This window comes from Nyctereutes procyonoides, unplaced genomic scaffold, assembly GCF_905146905.1.
Source record: "Nyctereutes procyonoides isolate TBG_1078 unplaced genomic scaffold, NYPRO_anot_genome, whole genome shotgun sequence".
NCBI lineage: Eukaryota > Metazoa > Chordata > Mammalia > Carnivora > Canidae > Nyctereutes > Nyctereutes procyonoides.
In genome coordinates, this window is record NW_026575031.1 from 1,675,594 (window position 1) to 1,696,801 (window position 21,208).

Consider the following 21,208-nt stretch of genomic DNA (forward strand, 5'->3'; position numbering starts at 1 on the left):
AGCAAAAGCATTACATAAGAAAGCCTTCTGCACTATGTTTATGGGTTTTTTTTTCATATTTTCCCCTCACATATCTATATGTTCTACAATGAGTTATTTTAAAATCTGGGGGAAATTATAAAAATTCATTAAAAGGAGAGGAAAAGGAGGATGACAATTATTGTTGAAAGGTGACTCCACCTCAAATTTTATTAAGCTCACCAACAGTATATTTACCCCAGCAGACTTCTAAGCTGTGTGGTCAGTTTTAAAACCAAACCTCATTTCTTTGTCTCTTTTTACTGACTCCGATAATGATCATTTGTGCTAATAGCCCTTCTGCGTAACTTCTAACGGAGCAAATTAAATGTGCTTCAATGTGGAAAAATATCTTCTACAGTGTCTTCTTTGGGAATCCTCATTCTCCCAGTACTTTTCTTTCTTGGACATATCTCCTGAGAAATGCACTATCACTACCTTCCCTGCACCTAAGATTCTTTGTAGCATCACAGCTATTGAAGTTAGGGTAATTCTTTGGTACCATTTCCAGTGGACCAATTTAAATCCCCAGCTATGACAAATTCTTGACCATAAGAAAGAAAATTAGGTAGTTATTTTGAAAGTCAATGCAATAACAGATATCAGGATGGTTCAAATTTTTTCAGTTTTTCAATCACCCTATAAACCTGGTTTCCCAAGGACACTTAGCTTTTGCCAGGGCTCTAAAAGAAGAACAGTTTAAAGATAGCAATGAGCATTCTGTGATTACTTATGGAAATTCTAGTGGTCCATTTCTTTTCATGATTAAATATCTGAATACTAATTTTTCCAAAGGGAGAGTTTCAATTATTTAACAAATGTCTTATGCTACAAAGATGTAAGTGGTTTTGTATAAATAAATCTAGATGCAGAGGAAATCTCCTTTGTAAAGCTATAGGTAGGTGCCATGTAATATTTTATCTGATATATGAGTATGGCTTTTTTTCTCTTCATTTTTGATTGGTTAAAATCAATCTGTTAAGCTCTCTGATCATGCATTAATGGCTTTTATCTGAGTTTTCATCTTTAAAAGTGATTAAAATCATTTTTTATATTGTACATATTTCTAGACAATTCATAAAAATATGTGGGATGGTTACCAGATAGAAATTGTAAATTTTACATTTGTGAGTATGTATGTGTAAGGTATAAATAAAGAGCTTTAGGACTTTATTGTAGGTGACTCAGCCTTTAAATTTAACTTATTCACCTGAATGCTTATTTTCCCAGTTATGACTTCTCTAATTATCTAGCCTATGATTATATGGCAGTTTTATAGTTTTTAAGCAGGAACATGTAAAGAATAACAATTTGATGTAATGAAAACTATACCGAGTAAGGGTACAAGTTCTTTTTTGCCCCCAAACTAGTTATATGACGTTAGGCAGGTCACTGACTTTCAGCGTGCTCCACTGCTGCTTCCAAATACCATCAGTATTTCTTTTTCTGGTTATATTAAATGATACTAATTCTTCAAAAAGCAATTAAAGGCATGTGAAAAACAAAATGCCTATCAACCAGAGAGACAGAAATAGCAACTATGATATTTTGGTATATTACTTTCTGGTATTTTTAATGAATATATAATTTATTTCTGTGATATGTATTTTAACATAATTTCCATTCACATCATATTTGCTGCACTGTATTCTGAATTTTATCACTTATAACTGTTGTAGCATTTCTCTATGATATCCTTTGAAAGCCTGATTTGTGGGATATTTGGATGTAGTACATTTGCTTCAGGTCTTGGGGAGTTTATTGTAGGGATAGATACATTATTAAAGGAAGAACAGGATGCTCAACTACTCAAGACAGTGGGTGCCCAAGCAGGCAAATGTCACTGGACAACTAGGAATTGTTGTGGAGTGGTGGTAATGATTGCAATAATTGATGTTTACTGAGTTAATGTGCCAAGTGCGATGGCTGAGCACCTTACAAACATCTCATAATTATGATAACAACTGTATAATATAAGTCCTATCATTACCTCCATTTATAGATTAGAAAACTCATTGTTATCCAAGTTAAACCACTTGCCCAAGGCCAATAGCTGGAAAGTAATGGAGCAATTTGAAGTTTTGCTTCCACTATTATCCACAATGTAGAACTCCTCTGCTATGACTTGGAATGATTAAATTATCTATGTAAATCCCTGAGCACATTATCTGACATACTGAGTGCTCAATGAATGTTCATCTTCTTCATCATCATAATCATCATTGCCACCACGACCATCAGCCTGATTATTCCAGTCAAGTGTGTTAAACTACTTCACCAACTGATCAGCCAGTGGACTGACTGCCCCTCAGATCCCATTAGCTGTGACTGGTGGGCTGAAGAGATCATAGTTCAGTACACTGTTCTATTATCATAAAATCCAATATTTATTCAGTCCTCTATTATTTAACTTCACTCACTTATAAACTATAGGAGAGGTTTACACTGGGAATTTCTTAGGTTTCTTCTAGCTAGTTCTCAGCTGTAAGTCTTCATTTTATCCAGTTTACAGATAGACAGGTTGAGATATGAAGAATCAAATGATGACTCTAAGTAACAGAGATAGGCATCAGAGGCAGTTATAGGAAACCCAAAGATGCCAGTTGGTGCCAGTTTTTTTTACATTTGTTAGTGCAGTGCTTAAAGGAGTATCTGTTGAAAGTCAAGTGCTAAAATGCTATGAAACTTTTTTTAAAAATGAGGCCGTTGCTTTTGAAGAGCACTACTTTAAATCAAAGAGGAAAATGAGCACAGAGCCTGTTACGACTTTGCTCATGAACTTGCTTACAAATTCAAACTAGCAGCTGCTTTTGTAGTCATTCTCACCAATCAATGAAGCAACAAATTACTTATTTATAAACACTAGGTTTATAGTCTCAAGTGCTAAACATTTTGAATACAAACTTTTTAAAAAGCATAGTCCATGCCTTCCAGAAATTATATACCTTTAGGCTGGTGCTAATATCAAAATACAACAGAGTTGTTTGGGAAAGGAGAACTTCCAGTGTTAAAATACCTGCACTTTATATCACCAAATGGTTATTTAGAGCCTTGTGACTCTGAACCCCATTGCCACTGAAATGTCCTCAAGCTTCTTGATGAAGCAAAATGGGGGCAACCCTTTTGTAAATCCAACTTCTTTGCAATTCCTAAGATTTCCTAAATGATGTTTCATTTGGTGTCTTTTCCCTGAATGATGAAACCAGAGAGTTCACTATCCCTACATAACCCTTGAAAAAATTCTAAAGTATTATGGTAGGGATGAGCCTCCCTCCTGGGAATGAGATGGCAGGGAGACAGGGTAGACACTACAGGAAACAGGAGTTATGTGTATTCTCTAAGTGAAAATTATAATTTATATTTGTTTAGAAGTATTTGTGAAAAAATAACTTCAAATAAAAGCATTTTTTCAAAAGAGGTGTCACTTCTATTAATGCTGATAAGTTAAAGGTATATATGGGCCTACAGGATGAGATAATATGGAGAATTTCAGGCCCTGTTCGAGAATGCAACCACCTGACTCCCATTAATGCTAATGAGCCTCTCACTGGATCATTCTAAAATTTTACCTCCATGGTCTGTTTTAAAGCATCGAGAGTCAGGAAATTTAGAATGAAAGCTGAAATTCCATCTTGGCACTTTCTCTCTGATGTATATACTCCTATGAAAAATGTGTGGTATAGTGCAGCTTCAAGATATCACCTAAATATTTGAGAATTCTAGAGAAAAATATAGCCTGTTGGGAAGCAGTAGGGGGCATTGGAAACTATACTGGGTTATGAATCAAGAGACCTGGATACAAGAAAGTCATTTCATCAACCTGGGTGTTCACTTTCTCATTTCTATAACATTAAATTGTTGGACTAGGTTACAGATTATATTGTCTTACAAACTTTCTCAAGTTATTGCATCCGTATCACCTTGATGCCAAAAAAAATTGCTGTGTACAGGAAGTTGTACAGAATTGAAGGACTTCACTAGACTATACAGAAGCAGAGGGGAAAAGATCGTAGACTATTAAAAGCTAAATAAATGGTTGCCTTTAAGAAGATTGAGCAGAATTCCTCATACAGTCTAAAGGCTGTGTTGTGTCTAAATTGTGAGTGGCTAAAAACGTAACTGTGAGGGCAAAAGTCTCCTCTAAGATAAAGCTATATTAGAGAAAAAGAAGTTGTAAAGCTTTTACAGTGGGATGAGTTGTGAACTATAGATATATTTATTTCATTTAGACCCAACTGCACTCTGATTACCTTCTAGAATTGCAAATGGACAAAATATTTGCTTTTGTAATAATTATTATAGAGAACAAACCAGATGCTTAATCTGATGAGGACTTAGAATTGTATTATGATCTCTTGGGATACCTGGCTGGCTCAGTGGTGAGAGTCTGCCTTTGGCTCAGGGTGTGATCCTGGAGTCGTGGGTTTGAGTCCCACATTGGGCTCCCTGCATGGAGCCTGCTACTCCCTCTGCCTGTGTCTCTGCCTCTCTCTGTGTGTCTCTCATGGATAAATAAATAAAATCTTAAAAAAAAAAAAAAAGAATTAGGACAGCCCTGGTGGCTCTGCAGTTTAGTGCCGCCTTCAGCCCAGGGCCTGATCCTGGGGACCTGAGATCGAGTCCCACATCGGGCTTGCTGCATGGAGCCTGCTTCTCTCTCTGCCTGTGTCTCTGCACCTCTCTCTCTCTCTCTCTGCGTATGTGTCTCTCATGAATGAATAAAGTCTTTAAAAAAGAAAGAATTCTATTATGATCTCACAAGTAATTACTACAATCATCCCAGAATATAAAAGAATCATAGATTCTTTTCATTGTAGAACCAGAGAGATTTTTCTAATTCAAATTTTTATACCAGTAAGATATTTTATGAGGCATTTGAATATTATGCCTGGGTTTTGAAATATAAAAATGTAAATGACAGGGCAGCCCCTGTGGCGCAGCGGTTTAGCGCCGCCTGCAGCCCAGGGCGTGATCCTGGAGACCCTGGATCAAGTCCCATGTCGGGCTCTCTGTGTGATGCCTGCTTCTCCCTCTGCCTGTGTCTCTGCCTCTCTCTCTCTGTCTCTATGAATAAATAAGTAAAATTTTATAAAAATGTAAATTACATATAATCATGTCATTGTAAGCTTGATTGCATCAGAACTTCGTGTTTTCAACCATATATGAAAGAATTGAGCCCTATGGCCTGAAGGCCATCATTATGTGTTATGAACTGACATATCCGTACCATCTAGAATGGTGCTACTTATGTATATATGAGGTGGAGAAGACTGAGAGAATAGTTGATCAAATCACCTTCCATATTCTGCAGCTCAGAGGAAGAACCTTGGCTGAGAAAAGCCCCAGGTGCCCAAGTTAGGTGATACTAGTATTTAGTTTTTCTTTGATGCCCATAAAAATATTTAGTTCAGTTATAAAGGCAACTGAAAATGGAGGATAAATATGATGAAAAAGATGAGATCTGGAAAGTCTGAACATAGGAGGATCCCAGCTCAAACATCAGCCCAAGGGTTGGACTAAATGACTTTTAAGACTCCTTGTATCCGGGTTCCTTTGATTTTAGGACTCTAAAAGCCTCTTCAAAGTCTTTTGATACAGCATCTATTGCTTAGTACTTTCATCAAAAGCCTGAGTTGTCTATTTCACTTTAGCCTTAGGTGACCTGGAAATCAAATTATAGTCATATACTAGGAACCTTGATAGCATATCTTCACCCAGCCTCATACCAATTTACACAGAAATTCTCACAGATGGCCCCTTATGCTCTTCAACTTTACCATCCAACTAGTTATTTACAAATGTAAAATCTATGTCAGACCAGAAATAATCATCCTTCTAATTTAACCACAACCAGGAAAAGTCAATAAAACAAGAAGTTTAGATAAGAGGGTAGCATCCTTCATGGGCAAGCATATCAGGAGGAAAAATGCAAATATAAGATACTCCTCTTGCTGTAACTCAGTGGTTCCACATACAAATATTTTCCCTCTGCAAATGTTAAAAAGTCATCCCTCTTTCCAGTGTCAGTGTGCTGTTGCCTCCATTGGCGAAAGCATTTTTTTCTCCTGGAAAGTGCACGACAGGGTGATTTCCTAAGAAATGAAAAATGACTGCCATGTTCACATCAGATGGATAGCACACGAAGTGCAGTACAGTCCTTTTGTTTCCTTGTTAGCATCACCTGGCTCCTCTATTTGTAGAGCTGTAATAAAAACAGCTTCTTTACTGTGTGTCCTGTTGGTTTATACCAACCATGTCAGGTCCATAAACCATGGTATATTAAAGTGTAATAGACTGTGTAAAGAATACTGGGAAGATATTCCAACCTTTATCCCTTGCCCTCATTCCACACTTTACTACCTCCCAGATGGGTATTCATAAATATGACTTAATTATGTTTGGCATAAAACCTCCACTTTCTTTGAAAAGTGATGTCCTTCTTTGGCCACTTTCAGTGCATGAATATCACCCTCTTGAGGATAAAACCTTGAAAATTTCGGTACATTTAGATGGCAAGTATTCATAGTCCAAATATTTTCTGGAAGTGTCATCTTATTTATAAAAACATTACATTTCTCATAATACTTTTAAAAATTGCAGTCTGATACAGACAAACTCAAGGATCAATGTTTTTTGTATCTGTGATCTATGATTCTAAATAAGATCTGGATGGAAATCCATTCTCTCTTGCTGTGTGATTCTATTGGACTCGCTTCTAATTTGTTGAAAAAAGAAAACAAAGATCAGAAATTGCTGTGGGAGGAAATGGGCTCTGATCCCCCAGTAGGGAGGTAATGAGCAGGGACTATGATCTGCTAGTATGGGTCCCTTCCTGTCACTTCATTCACCTGTCAAATAAGAGGAGTACCTGCTAGTTTGTTAAAGTTGAGGCACACAGATTTTGAAATTCCTTTATGAAATAGATTTTTAGGGGGCACCTGGGTGACTCAGTTGGTTAAGCATCTGCCTTTAATTCAGGTCATAACCTCAGGATCCTGGGATCAAGCCCCAAATCAGTCTCTCTGCTCAGCAGGGAGTCAGCTTCTCCCTCTCCTTTTATGCTTTCTTTCTCTTTCTCTCTCTCTCTCAAATAAATAAACCCTATAAAATAAGTTTAAAAAAAAGAAGTAGATTTTGGTTGCTGCCCTCAAGAAGCACCAAGTCTAGTAGGAAAAGCAGACTGCCAGTAAATGATGTCCGTACTGTGCCCCCACATATGTGAACACAGCATGGAACTGTACAGAAAGAGCAGCTCACCACTCAGTGAAGGAAAGGCATGCATAGAGGTCTTCATGAAAGATGTAATGTTAAATCTTGGCTTTTGAAGGAAGAAAAGATGTTTCCAGTGAGGCTGTTTGGGAGGAGAAGGCAAGAAGGAGGAGGAATGCAAAGCAGAAGAAACAGTGGTCCCCAAGAAGAAAGGTGCAAGAAAACAGGTTGGGTGACAAGAACAGTGAGGAGTCCCCTTGACAGGAGCATGGCACATGTAGCAGGAAGTAACAGGAGCCAGGCTGTTTAAGGGCTTACTGTGTAATGTGAGTGTACCTCATTCTGGATAGAGAGGAAGCTCCTGAACACATAAGCACAGCAGCAGCATAATCCAGTTTGCCATTTAGGTTGGCAATTCAGCTGCAATGCAGAGAACTGGGTTTCCTATGTCATGCAAGGAACCCATTATAGATCACAGAGCTGAGAGCTTAGAGCAGGAGTCTTTGCTCTCAGAAAACTACCTTTTTGAAGTAGATCCCTACTTCATTGTCTTTCCCTGAGTATATGAGAGGTGATTCAGTTCATCAGGTCAAAGATTGATAATTCAATAATGATGAAGTGGGGGAAAAAATCATAAGCTCCTCATACCTACCCCCTTGACTCCTGGGTAAATTTTCAAAATTATCAATCAGTTTCTTTTTCCTGAGGCTTAAATAAAATAAAATGGGCTTAAACAGCAAATATAATGACTTTAGGTCCAACATAGAAACCACCCTCCTAGAGACAAGCCTTAGGTGCCATGGTAAAGACATCAGTTTTGGAAGTGAAATGGGAGAACAGTGAGGATCAGAGCAGAGGACACCTGATCTGACTCGAAAATGATCACATGCAAAACTATCCTATACTGAGGGTGATTGTAGACATTCTTAAGAAAGAAAGGAAATTTGAAATTTTGTATTACTCATTCCAAAATCAGACAGGTGGAATAATGACTACTAGCGTTTGCTTCTAGCCAATCAAATAATAAATGGCTGTCAGTTTTGAGTTCTTAGGGCACGTTAGTCACTATGTTGATCTCTCATGTTCAGTAGCTCCAAGAGTCACAACCAGCTTGCAGGATAGATCTTATCATTCTAGTGTAAAGGGTAAGGCTCAGAGGAGTTAAGTGACTTCCCCAAGGTCTTTCAGTTAATAAGTGACAGAGCACAAAGTCAACTCAGGCCTGCCCAACACAAAGCCCAAGTTCTTTCTGCTATGCTACACTTGCATATAATTTTGTTGGAATTGCCATCCCGCTGGAAGCTTGAACCCCCAGCAGTCTCAACATGACATGGGGCCACCAGAGGCCAACTTAAGAGATTCTGATGCTAGCAAGCATTGGCCCCTCTTCATGTAGCCTTCATATTTCCATGCACATAGACATTATCATCTTCATTTTGCAGAGATGGAAACCAAAATGTGAGACTTATCCTGACACTTATGTGGCAGAAATGGGCTTAAAAGTTGGAATTATCCATCCTGAGTTCTGCCTCACTCGGTAGGCCACAGTACTAAGGAATTTCACACTGGTTATTATGGGGTGTCTTTTTGATAACTAATGAGACAATGGTGATAAAATGAACTAGGAAACAATATTCCAAGGTATTAAAGCTTTACACAAAAGCATATGGTCTTTATTCAGAAAGGCTGCATTAAATAAAATCCTCATAAATACCTCTTAAACAAATAAATATCTTCCATAGAAGGCATGTTGCTTTCTGCCTGCGACATAGAATTATGAAAAATAAACATTGTTCTTTAATGGAGAAAGTTGAAGCTCAAGAAAAGCAACACATCTACCAATTACAGAGAAATTATAGTATATGTAGGTAGGTCACTGAGCACACTTGCCACTCACCTTTCTCCAAGGACATCCAGAAGTTCACCATCATCACAGTGTGTCCACAGCCTTAATAAAGACGTTTGGAAGACAGAATTGATGTTGAGAGAAGCTTCTCACTTTTAGTATTCTGATTTGTTTTCCTTATTGCTTTTACTATCTGAAAAAGTGAGACTGTCAGGTCATCATCCTAAGCAACTACTTTACAACTCAGATTTGGAAAACCATTGTATTTAACTCATTGCAGACAATGAGACAGCCTCTTGTGCCAGAAAGAGAAGAGGGCAAGGCTGGGGATGCCTATTATTTTCTTCCTTTGGTGCCATGTCAGTCTCTGACAACTCATCCAAATTTACTCTTCTAAGAAGCCTACCCAGCCCCCACCATACCCATATACAATGTAAGCTAAAAAGGAAGCACCTGGGGCACCTGGGTGGCTCAGTTGGTTAAGTGTCTGCCCTTGGCTCAAGGCATGATCCCAGGATCCTGGGATTGAGCCCTGTGTCAGGCTCCCTGCTCAGTAGGGAGTCTACTTCTCCTTCTGCCCCTCTCCCCACTAGTGTTCGCTTGCACTCTCTCAAATAAATAAAATCTAAAGAAGAAGAACAACAACAACAACAACCACAACAACCGCCTAAGTACTAATGTCCATGGGGTTTTGTAGAATAGAAGACTAAGTAAATCCCATACATACATTCAGGGCCACTGCTAGTCAAAGCTGTAGGGTAAAGACAATTTACACCTGAGACTTGTCATCTTCAGTTTAGACATTGTCTCCCTTTTGCGTGCCTGGTACCTCTGTAGCATGCTGTGGAGGCCTGGCACCCTAATTCAGTAATCCATAGTAATCTCCTATAGGCAACAAGCCGTGCTCTGGAAATTTTTGTTGCTATCCATTACCAAAAATTACTTACACTGGATCTTTTTCTCTCCAGTTTAATTGTCTGTCTTCCCCAACTGGAATGAAAGTTCTGTGGGGACCTTTGTTTTCTCCACTGGGGTATCCCAAGCACCCAGAATAGGGTCTGGTACATGGAACAGAAGAACAAACCCACCTATGTCATTATGTCTGTTGATACTAATTGCTTAAGTCAGAGCTTGCAGAACCTGATATGGTCAACAGAAATGTTCTCTTTGTCCTATAGAGCATCTGGGAAAAAAATGTTTTTCAGTTGAGAACATCCATTTAAAAATCTTAGCTTCTCTGAAAAAGGAGGAAGATCTGATAACAATGGCAAATGCTTTCCCTCCCCTACATGGGGTATGGCCTTCCCATTTTCCTACCACAGCCTGTCAGCTTCCCTATACTGAGACTGTTGGTCCCAATGTTGAGAAGCAAGGCATAGAGTTTTAGAATATTAGGATTCTTATACTTGGCCTACAGTTGCCTTAGTGGCTGGTGATACTAGGATTTGAATTTGTGACTCCAGTCTTTAAACATTTTATTTCCAAGTAATGTGTTTTTGTTATGCTTAGAGCACTTTAAAGACTTAAAGTGTATAATGACATGGTTGGAAATGTCACATATTTTGCTGGGAGAAATCTTTTAGGCTGATAGAGCTTCCAGGTCACACCATGGAAGTAGCTGCCTTTTCTGTCTATACACAGGCTCCTTGCTTAGAAAAAATCAGGGTCTCTAGGTTCTTCTCATTTTCCCAAAGGTTCTTTCCCTGCCCCCAGACCCTCAGAAGTTCTGCAGTATGCATTGGGCCTCTTGGAAACCCTTATTTTTACATTTTGCATGCTAGTTTTTTTTCCAAATAACCACATTTAGAGAGCTATTCGAAAATCTTATTGAACGCTTAATTCCATGTAGAAAGGGTATCTGTTGTCAGTGAATTTATATGCAAAGACAGCTGGACTACGATCTACTTATGGCCTGGAAATAGCCAGTTAGAAACCACCTGGTGACAGAGAACAGCAGAGGTGCTCCAGGAAGATCACTCAGGCCTCAAAGGAATTTTTCCTTGTGTTTGGCCATGCACATAGTTAAGAACCACTGGCTAAGAACAAACTACTTGTTTCTCTCACATTTTGGAGGACTCGGTAGTCTAGGAGAGACAAAAGTCACTTATCTGTGTCTGACTGGCTAAGAATGAGACTAATTCACAGAGACTCCTACTAGGAGGATGGGGGGGAAATCATACTGCAAAAGATAACCGTAACTATGATCTTACCTAAGATGGCATAGTTATCAAAGCAGAATCATTTTAATACTTAAAAAAGTTGGGGATCCCCAGTGGCTCAGCAGTTTAGTGCCTGCCTTTGGCCCAGGTCGTGATCTTGGAGTCCCAGGATTGAGTCCCACATCGGGTTCCCTGCATGGAGCCTGCTTCTCAGTCTGCCTCTCTCTCACTCTCTCTCTCTCTCTCTCTCTCTCTCTCTCTCTCATAAATAAATAAAATCTTTTTTTTTAAAGTCATTTTTGTTCACTAACATTTGCTGGACTTTAAGGTATACAACATTCACCTGACATTCTTGTTTAGTCTATGTTTGTATTCTGAGTATCAAGTGCTATGTTTAGGGAATCTAGTATCTTTCTTTTTAAGGAATATTTGTCCAATATATGCATTTTTCAGCTAAAATAAGTTATTTAATATATAGGCACTCCTACCATGTTTAAGGCTCAGCAGAAAACAACCTAGATAAAGTTGCTTCTCTCCTTGAGCTTACATTCAATTGTCATATAATGAATGCTTGAGAAAACAAATTATCTGCCAGGCAGATAGAGGCTGGGCAGGGAAAAGGTAAGGTGCAGAGGTTGAGAGAGTTGGGGGAGGGGACAGGGATGTGCAGAAAGGGGTGGTTTTTACTTAGTGAAGTCAGAGAGTGTTATGTTTGAGCTGAGACCTGAATACAGTAAGGGGGCCAGTCATGCATAGACTGTTGGGCAAAGTGTCCCAGGGCAGAGAGGCAGCAAGTGCAGAGGACCCTCCCATCCCCCTCACCCAGTGCACATGCTCAGTGTGCTCAAGCATCAGCAAACTGGCAGAGAGACTGAAAAGGAATGAGCCTGGGAAAAGAGAAAGTGACATCACAGAGGAGCCAGCAAGCAGACCTGCGAGGCCTAATGGGACATTGTGAAGATGTTAGAGGTTATATCAAGAGTGATGACCAGATTTGGAAGGTTTTGAGCAGGGTGTAACTTGATAAAATTGACATTTTAAAATCAATGATGATAAGGTACTGATAATACCTTTCATGTCATTTATTGGTCGATCATGTATTACATGACAAGCACTTGATCATTCAATCTCTGTAACAGCTGTATGAGGTAGTCACTGGGGCTATTCTTATAGGACAGATGAGTCAATAACTGCAGTTGGTCATGAGTTGACCACAGTCACACAGGTAGTACATGGCAGAACTAAGCTTAATAAAATAGTGCTATTTTAAAATCCTTTAATATCTTTCACGAAGTAGCTTTCATGAACATCAGAGACCCTAATAGATATGACTGATTGTCTTTTCCTGTTCATTTTATATCACTGTAGCCCTAAATGAAGCCTCAAGACTTACATAGAAAATGATTTAACTATTTTTCTAAACATTTTTAAAATGAATAAGTTTTATTTTCATATATAAAACATTTTCTGATTAGAGAGATATGTAAAACCACCACCCAAAAACGAAACCTCTTAAATAAATAGTTCCTAAGGAACACTGGTTCTTAATCTATAAATTCAGAGTTATGTGGATTTCCTTAGTAGTCTTCTATAAATTCAGAGTTATGTGGATTTCCTTAGTAGTCTTAAATATATTTTTTTTCAAAGCATTTAAAGATAGTATTCTGAGAAAGGAGACCATAGGCTTCCCCAGACCTCCAAAGGAGCCTCTGGGTGTAGAGACAGTGTGTGCAATTGTTCCAGTGAATTTGTTGGAATCTGAACAGAACTGCTATAAATGGTACTGGGTTTCTGATGTTTGGGGAGAAGTGGGGAGAGTGCCAAGTACGCACCAAAGCTCCCAAAGAGGCCATCTGTAGCTGGGGTGACTACATGTACCAATCTGGTCAGGATTGTTCCAATTTATGTTATTGTCCAGGTGTATTATTAGCTGTCACCTTCTTTCATTCTCAGAAGTGTCCCACTGAGAACACTAAATTATATGACCCCCATTAGCCACAGCTATTCTCATGAAAGCAAGGGTGGTAGATGTAACCATTTGAGAACTATCTCCAGGACATGTGGTAGGGGCTGCCAACCCCTGAATTCAGAATTATTTTGATAATACATGGGTGTAATAGAGTAGAAGATTACACAAAAGATATGGTGGAAGAGAATACTGTTTTAATAATAATAATTTCTGGGGGATCCCTGAGTTGCTCAGCGGTTTAGCACCTGCCTTGGGCCCAGGGCACGATCCTGAAGTCCCAGGATCGAGTCCTATATCGGGCTCCTGGCATGGAGCCTGCTTCTCCCTCTGCCTGTGTCTCTGCCTCTCTCTTTCTCTCTCTCTCTCTGTGTCTATCATGAATAAATAAATAATCTTTAAATAACAACAACAACAATAATAATAATTTCTCTTTCACAGCCAAAAAAGAGCATAAAATGGAAGAAAGTCACTTAGAGAATGCACAGAAAAGGTAAGTGGCTCTGAGTTGGCCTTAGTCTTTTTGGGGGGCTAGCTGTCCCTTTTTATTATTGTTATGTTTAAGTGCAGTCATACCAGAAAGCCTTCACCATTGTCTATCTTCAGAACTCCAAATGGAACTCTGTACCCATTAAATCATAACTCCCCTGTCTTGTTCTCCCACCCCGGCTCCTGGTAACCATTATTCTACTTCCCATCTCTGTGACTTTGACTACACTAAATACCTCATGTAAGTGGAATCAAGATAGCATTTTTCATTTTATGACTGGCTTATTTTACTTAGCATGGTGTCTTATGAGCCATTCTTTTGGCCCCATTTTTTGAGACTATATATCCTTGAGCAATCAAGATTCATAGGGAGCTCAAGACTTGGAAATATTTCTCCTCAAAGAGTACAGAAACAGTCAGAAGTGATTGACATGCATTGCGTCATGGCACTGTCTGCATCTCCTCCATTTCTCTGATCCTGAACCACTTTATGGAAGTAAGGAACAATGTGATCCTTCTTAGCCTTACAACAAGAGTAAACCAATTATTCCAAACACCTAAGCAACTTATTAAGTCTTTCCTCAGATCTGAGAGGATTCTATAGACATGGGGCAAGTGGGGAGGAGGGACTGACCTCCAACTATGAAAAGTGCCTCAGAAATTGGAAGAGACCTCAGAAGTCTTCTGTTCTATGCTTCACCTACTCCAGGCCTCCTCTTTGCTCTTCTTGCTCTTAACTGGCAGCAGAAAGGAACCACCCACTTCACCCAGTAATCAGTGGCTCTGGTCCCTGGCAGAGATTTTTGGTTTTGCCACCTGACCAGATTAGTCAGCTTGGCTATGCCTCCCTCTTAAAAAGGGATGAGTGAGAATATACTGAGCCATTCTCATTTTCAGCACAGAGATCCAAGATAGATTTTGCTGGTGCTGATTCTAAAAGTACTAGAAAATTAAATGAGCAGTAGGCAGAGGAAATAGCCTACAAGGAAAATGAGCTTTACAAATGCATGAAGAGAGGAGTTCATTAGGTGCAAATGAACAAACTCTAGAAACAAACCGTTTCCTCCTGCCTAGCCACAATTTCCAAGAGTTCTGAGAGCCTATGGACAGTGCTGTCGTCTCTGCCTTGACAGGCGCCAACATCTTGCCCCACTTCCAACTGCCAGTCAAATTAAAATGCAGATGAAAGGGACGTGAAGGCCAATCCTGCATTTTGCTAAACGCAGCCATGTTCTTGAGTCATGACTATCACGCAAGCATGATCATCTTTGAAACCCCCAAAGCAATGACATGACTATGTTTTTAGATTTCTGTGCCCGTTGATTGGACTTAACCCTCTATTAAGTTTTCCTTTCCTCCGTGTGTAAAATGAATATCTCTGTGTTGCAGAAAACAGCATGTTCAGAAGAGGCCATCAACAAGGGTACATTGGTGTCAGGCCAAACAGAAATTTGGTTTCTGGGGTGGATGTCAAATATCTAATATTTCTTCAAGATTCTTGCTTCAGGGGGCACCTGGTTGGCTCTGTGGTTGAGCATCTGCCTTTGACTCAGGGCATGATCCTGGGGTCCTGGGATTGAGTCCCATATCGGGCTCCTCGTGGGGAGCCTGCTGCTCCCTCTGCCTGTGTCTCTGCCTCTTTCTCTGTGTCTCTTGGGGATAAATAAATAAAATCTTAAAAAAAAAAAAAGAAATTCTTGCTTCAAGAAAAGGGGGCCCACCTCAGAGGGGCCGAAGCTGCTGCTGTGCATTAGCTATGCTGAGGGGGATCATAAATTTTAGTTGTCAGCGTTTTCCGTGACTTTGTGGTGAAGGTAGTATAGCTTTCATGTCATACATGAAATACGTTAGATCCCATCTTTAATGTAGTAACCACAGTTGTTTGCTTGCACTCTTTAAGGAGGCTGGTGGTCAGTGTTGCAATATTCGTGTGAGATTTAGTAAATTTTTCTGTTTTATTCTCAAGAGAAACCATTTACTCTGAGGCCAAGGCATGTTTGCTTTTCCTCAGCAGTTTCTACAGGCATGCATGTAAAACAGTAAGTAAATGTGTTCCGCTTTGGCGTCTCAACACTGTAAAAGAGCTCACGTTGCCATGGGCGCTTTGATATCATCGTCATCTGTGCTTTCAAAATATGTAGCCGAATTAAAAAGATAGGACTCAGATAAGGAATTAGAGCAGGGAGAAAAAGAAGGAACAGAGTGAAGTCAAGAAGTTTACGAAATGTAATGTATGATTAGAAATCAGTCTTTCCACAGTTGAAAGCTGTTTTAGAGTTGTCTGCTGGCAAATAGACATCTTGAATGACTGCATTGTCCATTGGAAAAGATTATCCTGGCTGTTAAATAGCAATAGTTTCAGGAGGACAGTAGTCCAGTAGGCGGTCATAGGTTCATATTCGAGCCTTTAGCTTTTTCTTGAACAAAGGGATAACTCTGAAGTCAAAAGAGGCATATCCTCAGAGCAACTTCCTCTTTGTCAAAGTTGCAGAGTGCCAAAGCCAGGCCATCCCCTGGGAATTTGTTTGCTCCAGTTCTTCTGAGGAGGTTCACTTGCTTTCTTAGTTTCTAAAACACATAAGGGAGGGGGGGGGGGAAGTGCTAAAATTCAGTATTTCCTTTAGTTTCTGCCCCCTTGGAGGGTTAGCAAGCCAGACCTCACAAACCCCCAGAGTGAGAGGTGATGAAGGTACATGTTTAGCTCCAGTTTAGGCTGGGAAAAATGAGGTCTCTAGAATCATGACATGCTTTTCAGAAGCTCCATGATAACCCACCAAACAACACCTGCATTCTGTGAAATAATACTAGTATTGGCAGCATCTTGAACTCCAGATACTGCCAGGGGTGCTGGGATGATCCATAAGGCACAGTGACTGGGATTTCTGTACTCCTCACTATATTCTGCTGGAAAATAATTTTCTCCTCTGAATACTAAGAGGGAAAGACTTTCTCTTTTCTATTAATGCACAAAGAAATATGCTTCTGTATCAAAGGTGACCATAAAGAAGAGAAAAAACGATGATGATATGCCTTGCTGGGGGGTGATGCCAGGAGGGCAGCTGTGTCTAAAGTAGAAATGGAAAAAAAGAGAGAGAGAAGAGGGTTTTTTTTTTTTAGATGCCTGTGTCAATGAGCATGAGCAACAGAAGGGTGGAGTGGGAAAAGCACTTCACTTAGAATCGGGGATCTCAGGTGGTAGGCCCAACTCTGCCAACGAATAAAGTCATTTAATCTTCCCAGCTCTCTGTTTTCTCATCTCTAAATTGAGAGCATCAGAAAAGTTCTCCTATACATCTCTTCCAGTTCTAAAGCTCCATGACTCTATAAGAAATTCATGTCCTGTTCCTAGAGGTCACATAACTCTCTACTTGCATATTTCCATTCCACAGTCAATATAATTTTCATTTTGAATGAAATAAAAGTATATGCTATAGAGCATATATTTGGTTGTATCAGTGTTTTGACTGCCACGGAGTTAAGAGTCACCTCTGGCTGGGAAGTGGGCATTGCGACTTTCTTCCATTCCTGGTTTTGTTCCAAATTATGTATGTTTGGAATTATAAGAGAGTCCCTTAAGAAATTACTGCAGTTATTGCCTTTCTCCACTTATGCACTTCCAGTCTTTTAATAACTGGGAGCCAAAATTCCCTGGCCAGTAGTTTTAATTTGCATTAAAAACAGATTTATTATTTACAGAAGCACAAAGAATTTATGGGACTCAGAGCTGCAGCTCCAGCTTGGATCTCACCTAATCATAGCCATGGAATCAATTAACAGTTCATCTGTGAAATGTGATAAAATCTTATGAGATACATATTGCCCAATAACTGAGAATGAGATGAAAGTATTCTCCATAATAGTAACGGGGCTTCAGGATTTTACAATTACCATTGAAGAGAGCTCCATTAGAAACTCAGTATTCAGGATGGCCACAAAAAACACTGTCTGAACAGATGATAGAGCACCGCGTAGTAAACCTAGCCAGCCATTCCTGCTTTGATTAGTTTCCAACACCCTAGAAGAAGGGGACCATTTATTTAAGTGTTCTTGCTCATGGCAAATGAGCTTGTGAGGCTTTGGGTGGGTGGAGGTTGGGGGGGGGACTAAGTGCAGAGCTATAAATTGCTACAAAGCTAGTGCCTCCAAGAAGGGCTGCCTGGGAGGCCCGGTGTGCAATGAGTCTGGTGTGCAATGAGCTTCTGAGGGGTAGGTCAGGGGATTCGGAGTGATGGCTGAGAATCAGCTTTGGGAAACTCAGACCCTTTTCTGACCGATTAGAGATCATCTTTCCAAGATCAAAGATGGTTTTTCATCCAAACCTGGTCCTGCCTTCAGTTATATCTCCTTTGATACATCGGTGGTTTGCATTCTTGTATTATATCAAGCCTTAAGCTGTAACCTTCTTAGAGATCATATATTCTAAGTCTTACTTCACCCTTGAGAAAATGGAGTCTGGTGCTGAGTGATTGACCCAAGATTACAAAGCCAGCGGATGCCAGAATAAGGATAGAATAGCTCCTTGATTTTTCTAGGAAGCACTCAACAGATTAATCTCTTCCCCGTGGGCCGCCTAACTGACCACTGCTACCACTGCAGAATCGGTATGTCATCCTTACATGCCCACACAATCATGACACACAAAATGAAGAGCTGGTAAATGATGTGGATTTGAGGTGGAGAACAAATACAGCGCTTTACTGGCATACCCCCCGGCATTGGACATGATCATTTTCATACACATAAAATGTGGCCAGGAGTGTCAGGTTGAATTTCTTGGCGAATCGGCCCAAGCAAATAAGGTTTCTGAGGCTTGGGATAAGCCAGTCACTATGATTCTGGGCTCCTGTCTTAGAGAATGAATATGGGGAAAATGCCCCCAGCATCCCCACTCTGAGGGTGTGAACAGTTTCTCACTCCCTACCTCACTCTGGTTTGTTTTTTTTCCCCCTACCTGTTGCAGTTTTGAAACAACAGTAGGATATTTTGGGATGAAGCCAAAGTCTGGTGAGAAGGAGATCACACCCAACTATGTGTTTATGGTGTGGTACGAGTTCTGCAGTGACTTCAAGACCATCTGGAAGCGGGAGAGTAAAGCTCTATCTAAAGAAAGGTAAGGTTCCAGCAGAGGCATCAGTACCTGTTCAGGAGGCAAGGAACTGCCTCACCAAGGGAGCACATTTCACACGCAGCCGTATTTTCTTTCAGATCAAGTGGACATTGAGGAAAGACTCCTGCCTGGGGGCTCCCGGGGAGATCCGGGGAGATCCAGGGAGGTGTGCTATCCACACTAGCAGATAGCTCACGTGTCTGCTAAGTTACATGTTCTTCACCCCTTCCAATTACAAGCCAGTAAATGAAAGGGGAGCAGCGCTAATTTGCAACAGATTGCTTCACTGTGCATTTTCACTTGGGCCGAGGCTAAATGAGGCCGCCTCAGTGTTGTAGACACTACAGACAAAAGTGAATGCTTTTCCCATTAATATACTGAACTTGCATCTAAAGGAAATCTCTGAGACTCAGGCCACACTTAACACAGCGCTGAAGCCCCGCTCTGAATTTACAGCGCCACTTCTGACTCCTTGTATCCTGCTGAGGACATCAAACTGCTTGCCGCTCAGCCTTATTGCAGCCTCCTGAGTTTATTAGCTGGTGGTAGAAGGAAAATCTCGACTCTGAATATAGGAAGAGAGAGAGGGAAAGAGTGTGTGTGTGTGTGTGTGTGTGTGTTCATTCTGCTTAGAAAGAGACTAAATTGGGCCCTGCTTATCAGAAAGAAAAAAAAGCATTTCTACTTGACCGCTGTTTTGGTCAGATTGCCACCATGCTACGAAAGGTGTCCTGCATTTAAACTTCAGAAAGTCTTGCTATATATACTACTGCTGTGGAACAGATGCATGAGAGTGTCATTCAAAGTGGAATAGGAGGGGATCCCTGGGTGGCCCAGTGGTTTGGCGCCTGCCTTCGGCCCAGGGCTTGATCCTGGAGACCCGGGATCAGGTCCCACATCAGGGTCCCTGAATGGAGCCTGCTTCTCCCTCTGCCTGTGTCTCTGACTCTCTCTCTGTCTCTGTCTCAAATAAATAAATAAATAAATAAATAAATAAATAAATAAATAAATCTTTTTTAAAAAGTGGAGTAGGAGGAGGCAAAGATTTCTACAAATTAAGGGAAATAGTTTATCTAATTACAGCATCTGTATCTCACTTAAACATTGAGACCTGGAATTCCATAATTGAGTATTTTTTTCTTTGTAATCAGAGAAGAGACATGTACATAATATATCTATACACACACGTGCACACACACACATACAATCACTAATATGTTTTGCCATACAAAGCTATTTTTAAAGGGATCAGGGTTTAGAGATTTTTGACTCAGTATTATTGACTCTCTAAATATTTTCTCAGAGAACTTTTTCAAAAGACTGCTTTCTTTCTGAGGCAAAGACCTTTAAAAATGCCTATCAGCATCTCTCTCCACCATGACTTCTTTGAAAACCTGGGGATTAAAGTGAGTATATCCATTATATAGACAAAAGGAAGCAAAGATACAGTTGTGACATTGGTGAGAAAATAGATTATTAATGTGGAGGGGGAAAAAAAACCCTAAAATTCTTGGCACCCGACTTCTTGGTCTTGCCCCACAGTTGCTTATTTGGCCTTTGCAGCTAACCTATGCTCCTTTGAAACAGATGCTGCTCTGTTAGCCCCGTAGGAAAGTGGCAGGACCAAGTTCCTGGCCCTGTCACGGCGGGCAGTGCTCCAGGCAGCAGCTCTCCGAACCCACACCTGACAGTCACACAATCCCGCAGCGTGTGCTGAATGGACAGCCTGTACTTAGGATCTTGTGCCTCAGATTTTGAATGGAATTCGGACACGTAGAGGGCTCAGTGGTTAAACATCTGCCCTCAGTTCAGGTCATGATCCCAGGATGCTGGGATTGAGTCCCGCCAACCGGCTCCCTGCTCAGCGGGGAGCCTGCTTCTTCCTCTCCTTCTGCTCCTGCTCTCTCACTCTCTCTCAAATAAGTAAATAAAATCTATTTTTTAAAAAAGGATTTTGAGCATAATCCTTAGCTAATTTGTCTTTATAGTGGAGCCCTAAAAAAATGGTCAAAAAAAAAAAAAGGGAGAGAGAGAGAGAGAGAGAGTAATTAATAGCTTTTTATTTTCATAATCTGGATGAGAAGAGGAAAGCTGACAGGATTCTGCTGAATGCATGCTGCCCAGGGTGGGTGAATATGGACATGAGTGGGCCTTACAGCCCCAGGACTGTGGAGGAGGGAGCTGAGACCCCTGTCTACTTGGCTCTCTCCTGCCTCCAGATGCTACTGAGCACCATGGCCAGCTAGTCCATGACAAAGTCGTCCTAAACTGGTGAATATCTGCTTTGGTGCTCAAAGCTTAATAAATGTTTGTGGGCTGAATGAATGAAAAAAAAATTTTTTTTGAAAAAAATTTGAAATATCGAACTGTTGAAATATTGAACTGTAGTCCAAATTAAGGAGTTTTCCCCCATC

General features: G+C 40.3%; 1 protein-coding gene across 1 annotated transcript in view; it reads left to right on the forward strand.

Moving 5' to 3' along the window:
• Positions 1-21,208, forward strand: part of FMN1 (formin 1) — a 279,933-nt gene that overhangs the window by 228,543 nt on the left and 30,182 nt on the right. Inside the window, exons 14-15 of the mRNA XM_055316676.1 lie at positions 13,640-13,691; positions 18,648-18,797. Coding sequence (XP_055172651.1) covers positions 13,640-13,691; positions 18,648-18,797 — 202 coding nt within the window. The remainder of the gene's footprint in view (positions 1-13,639; positions 13,692-18,647; positions 18,798-21,208) is intronic.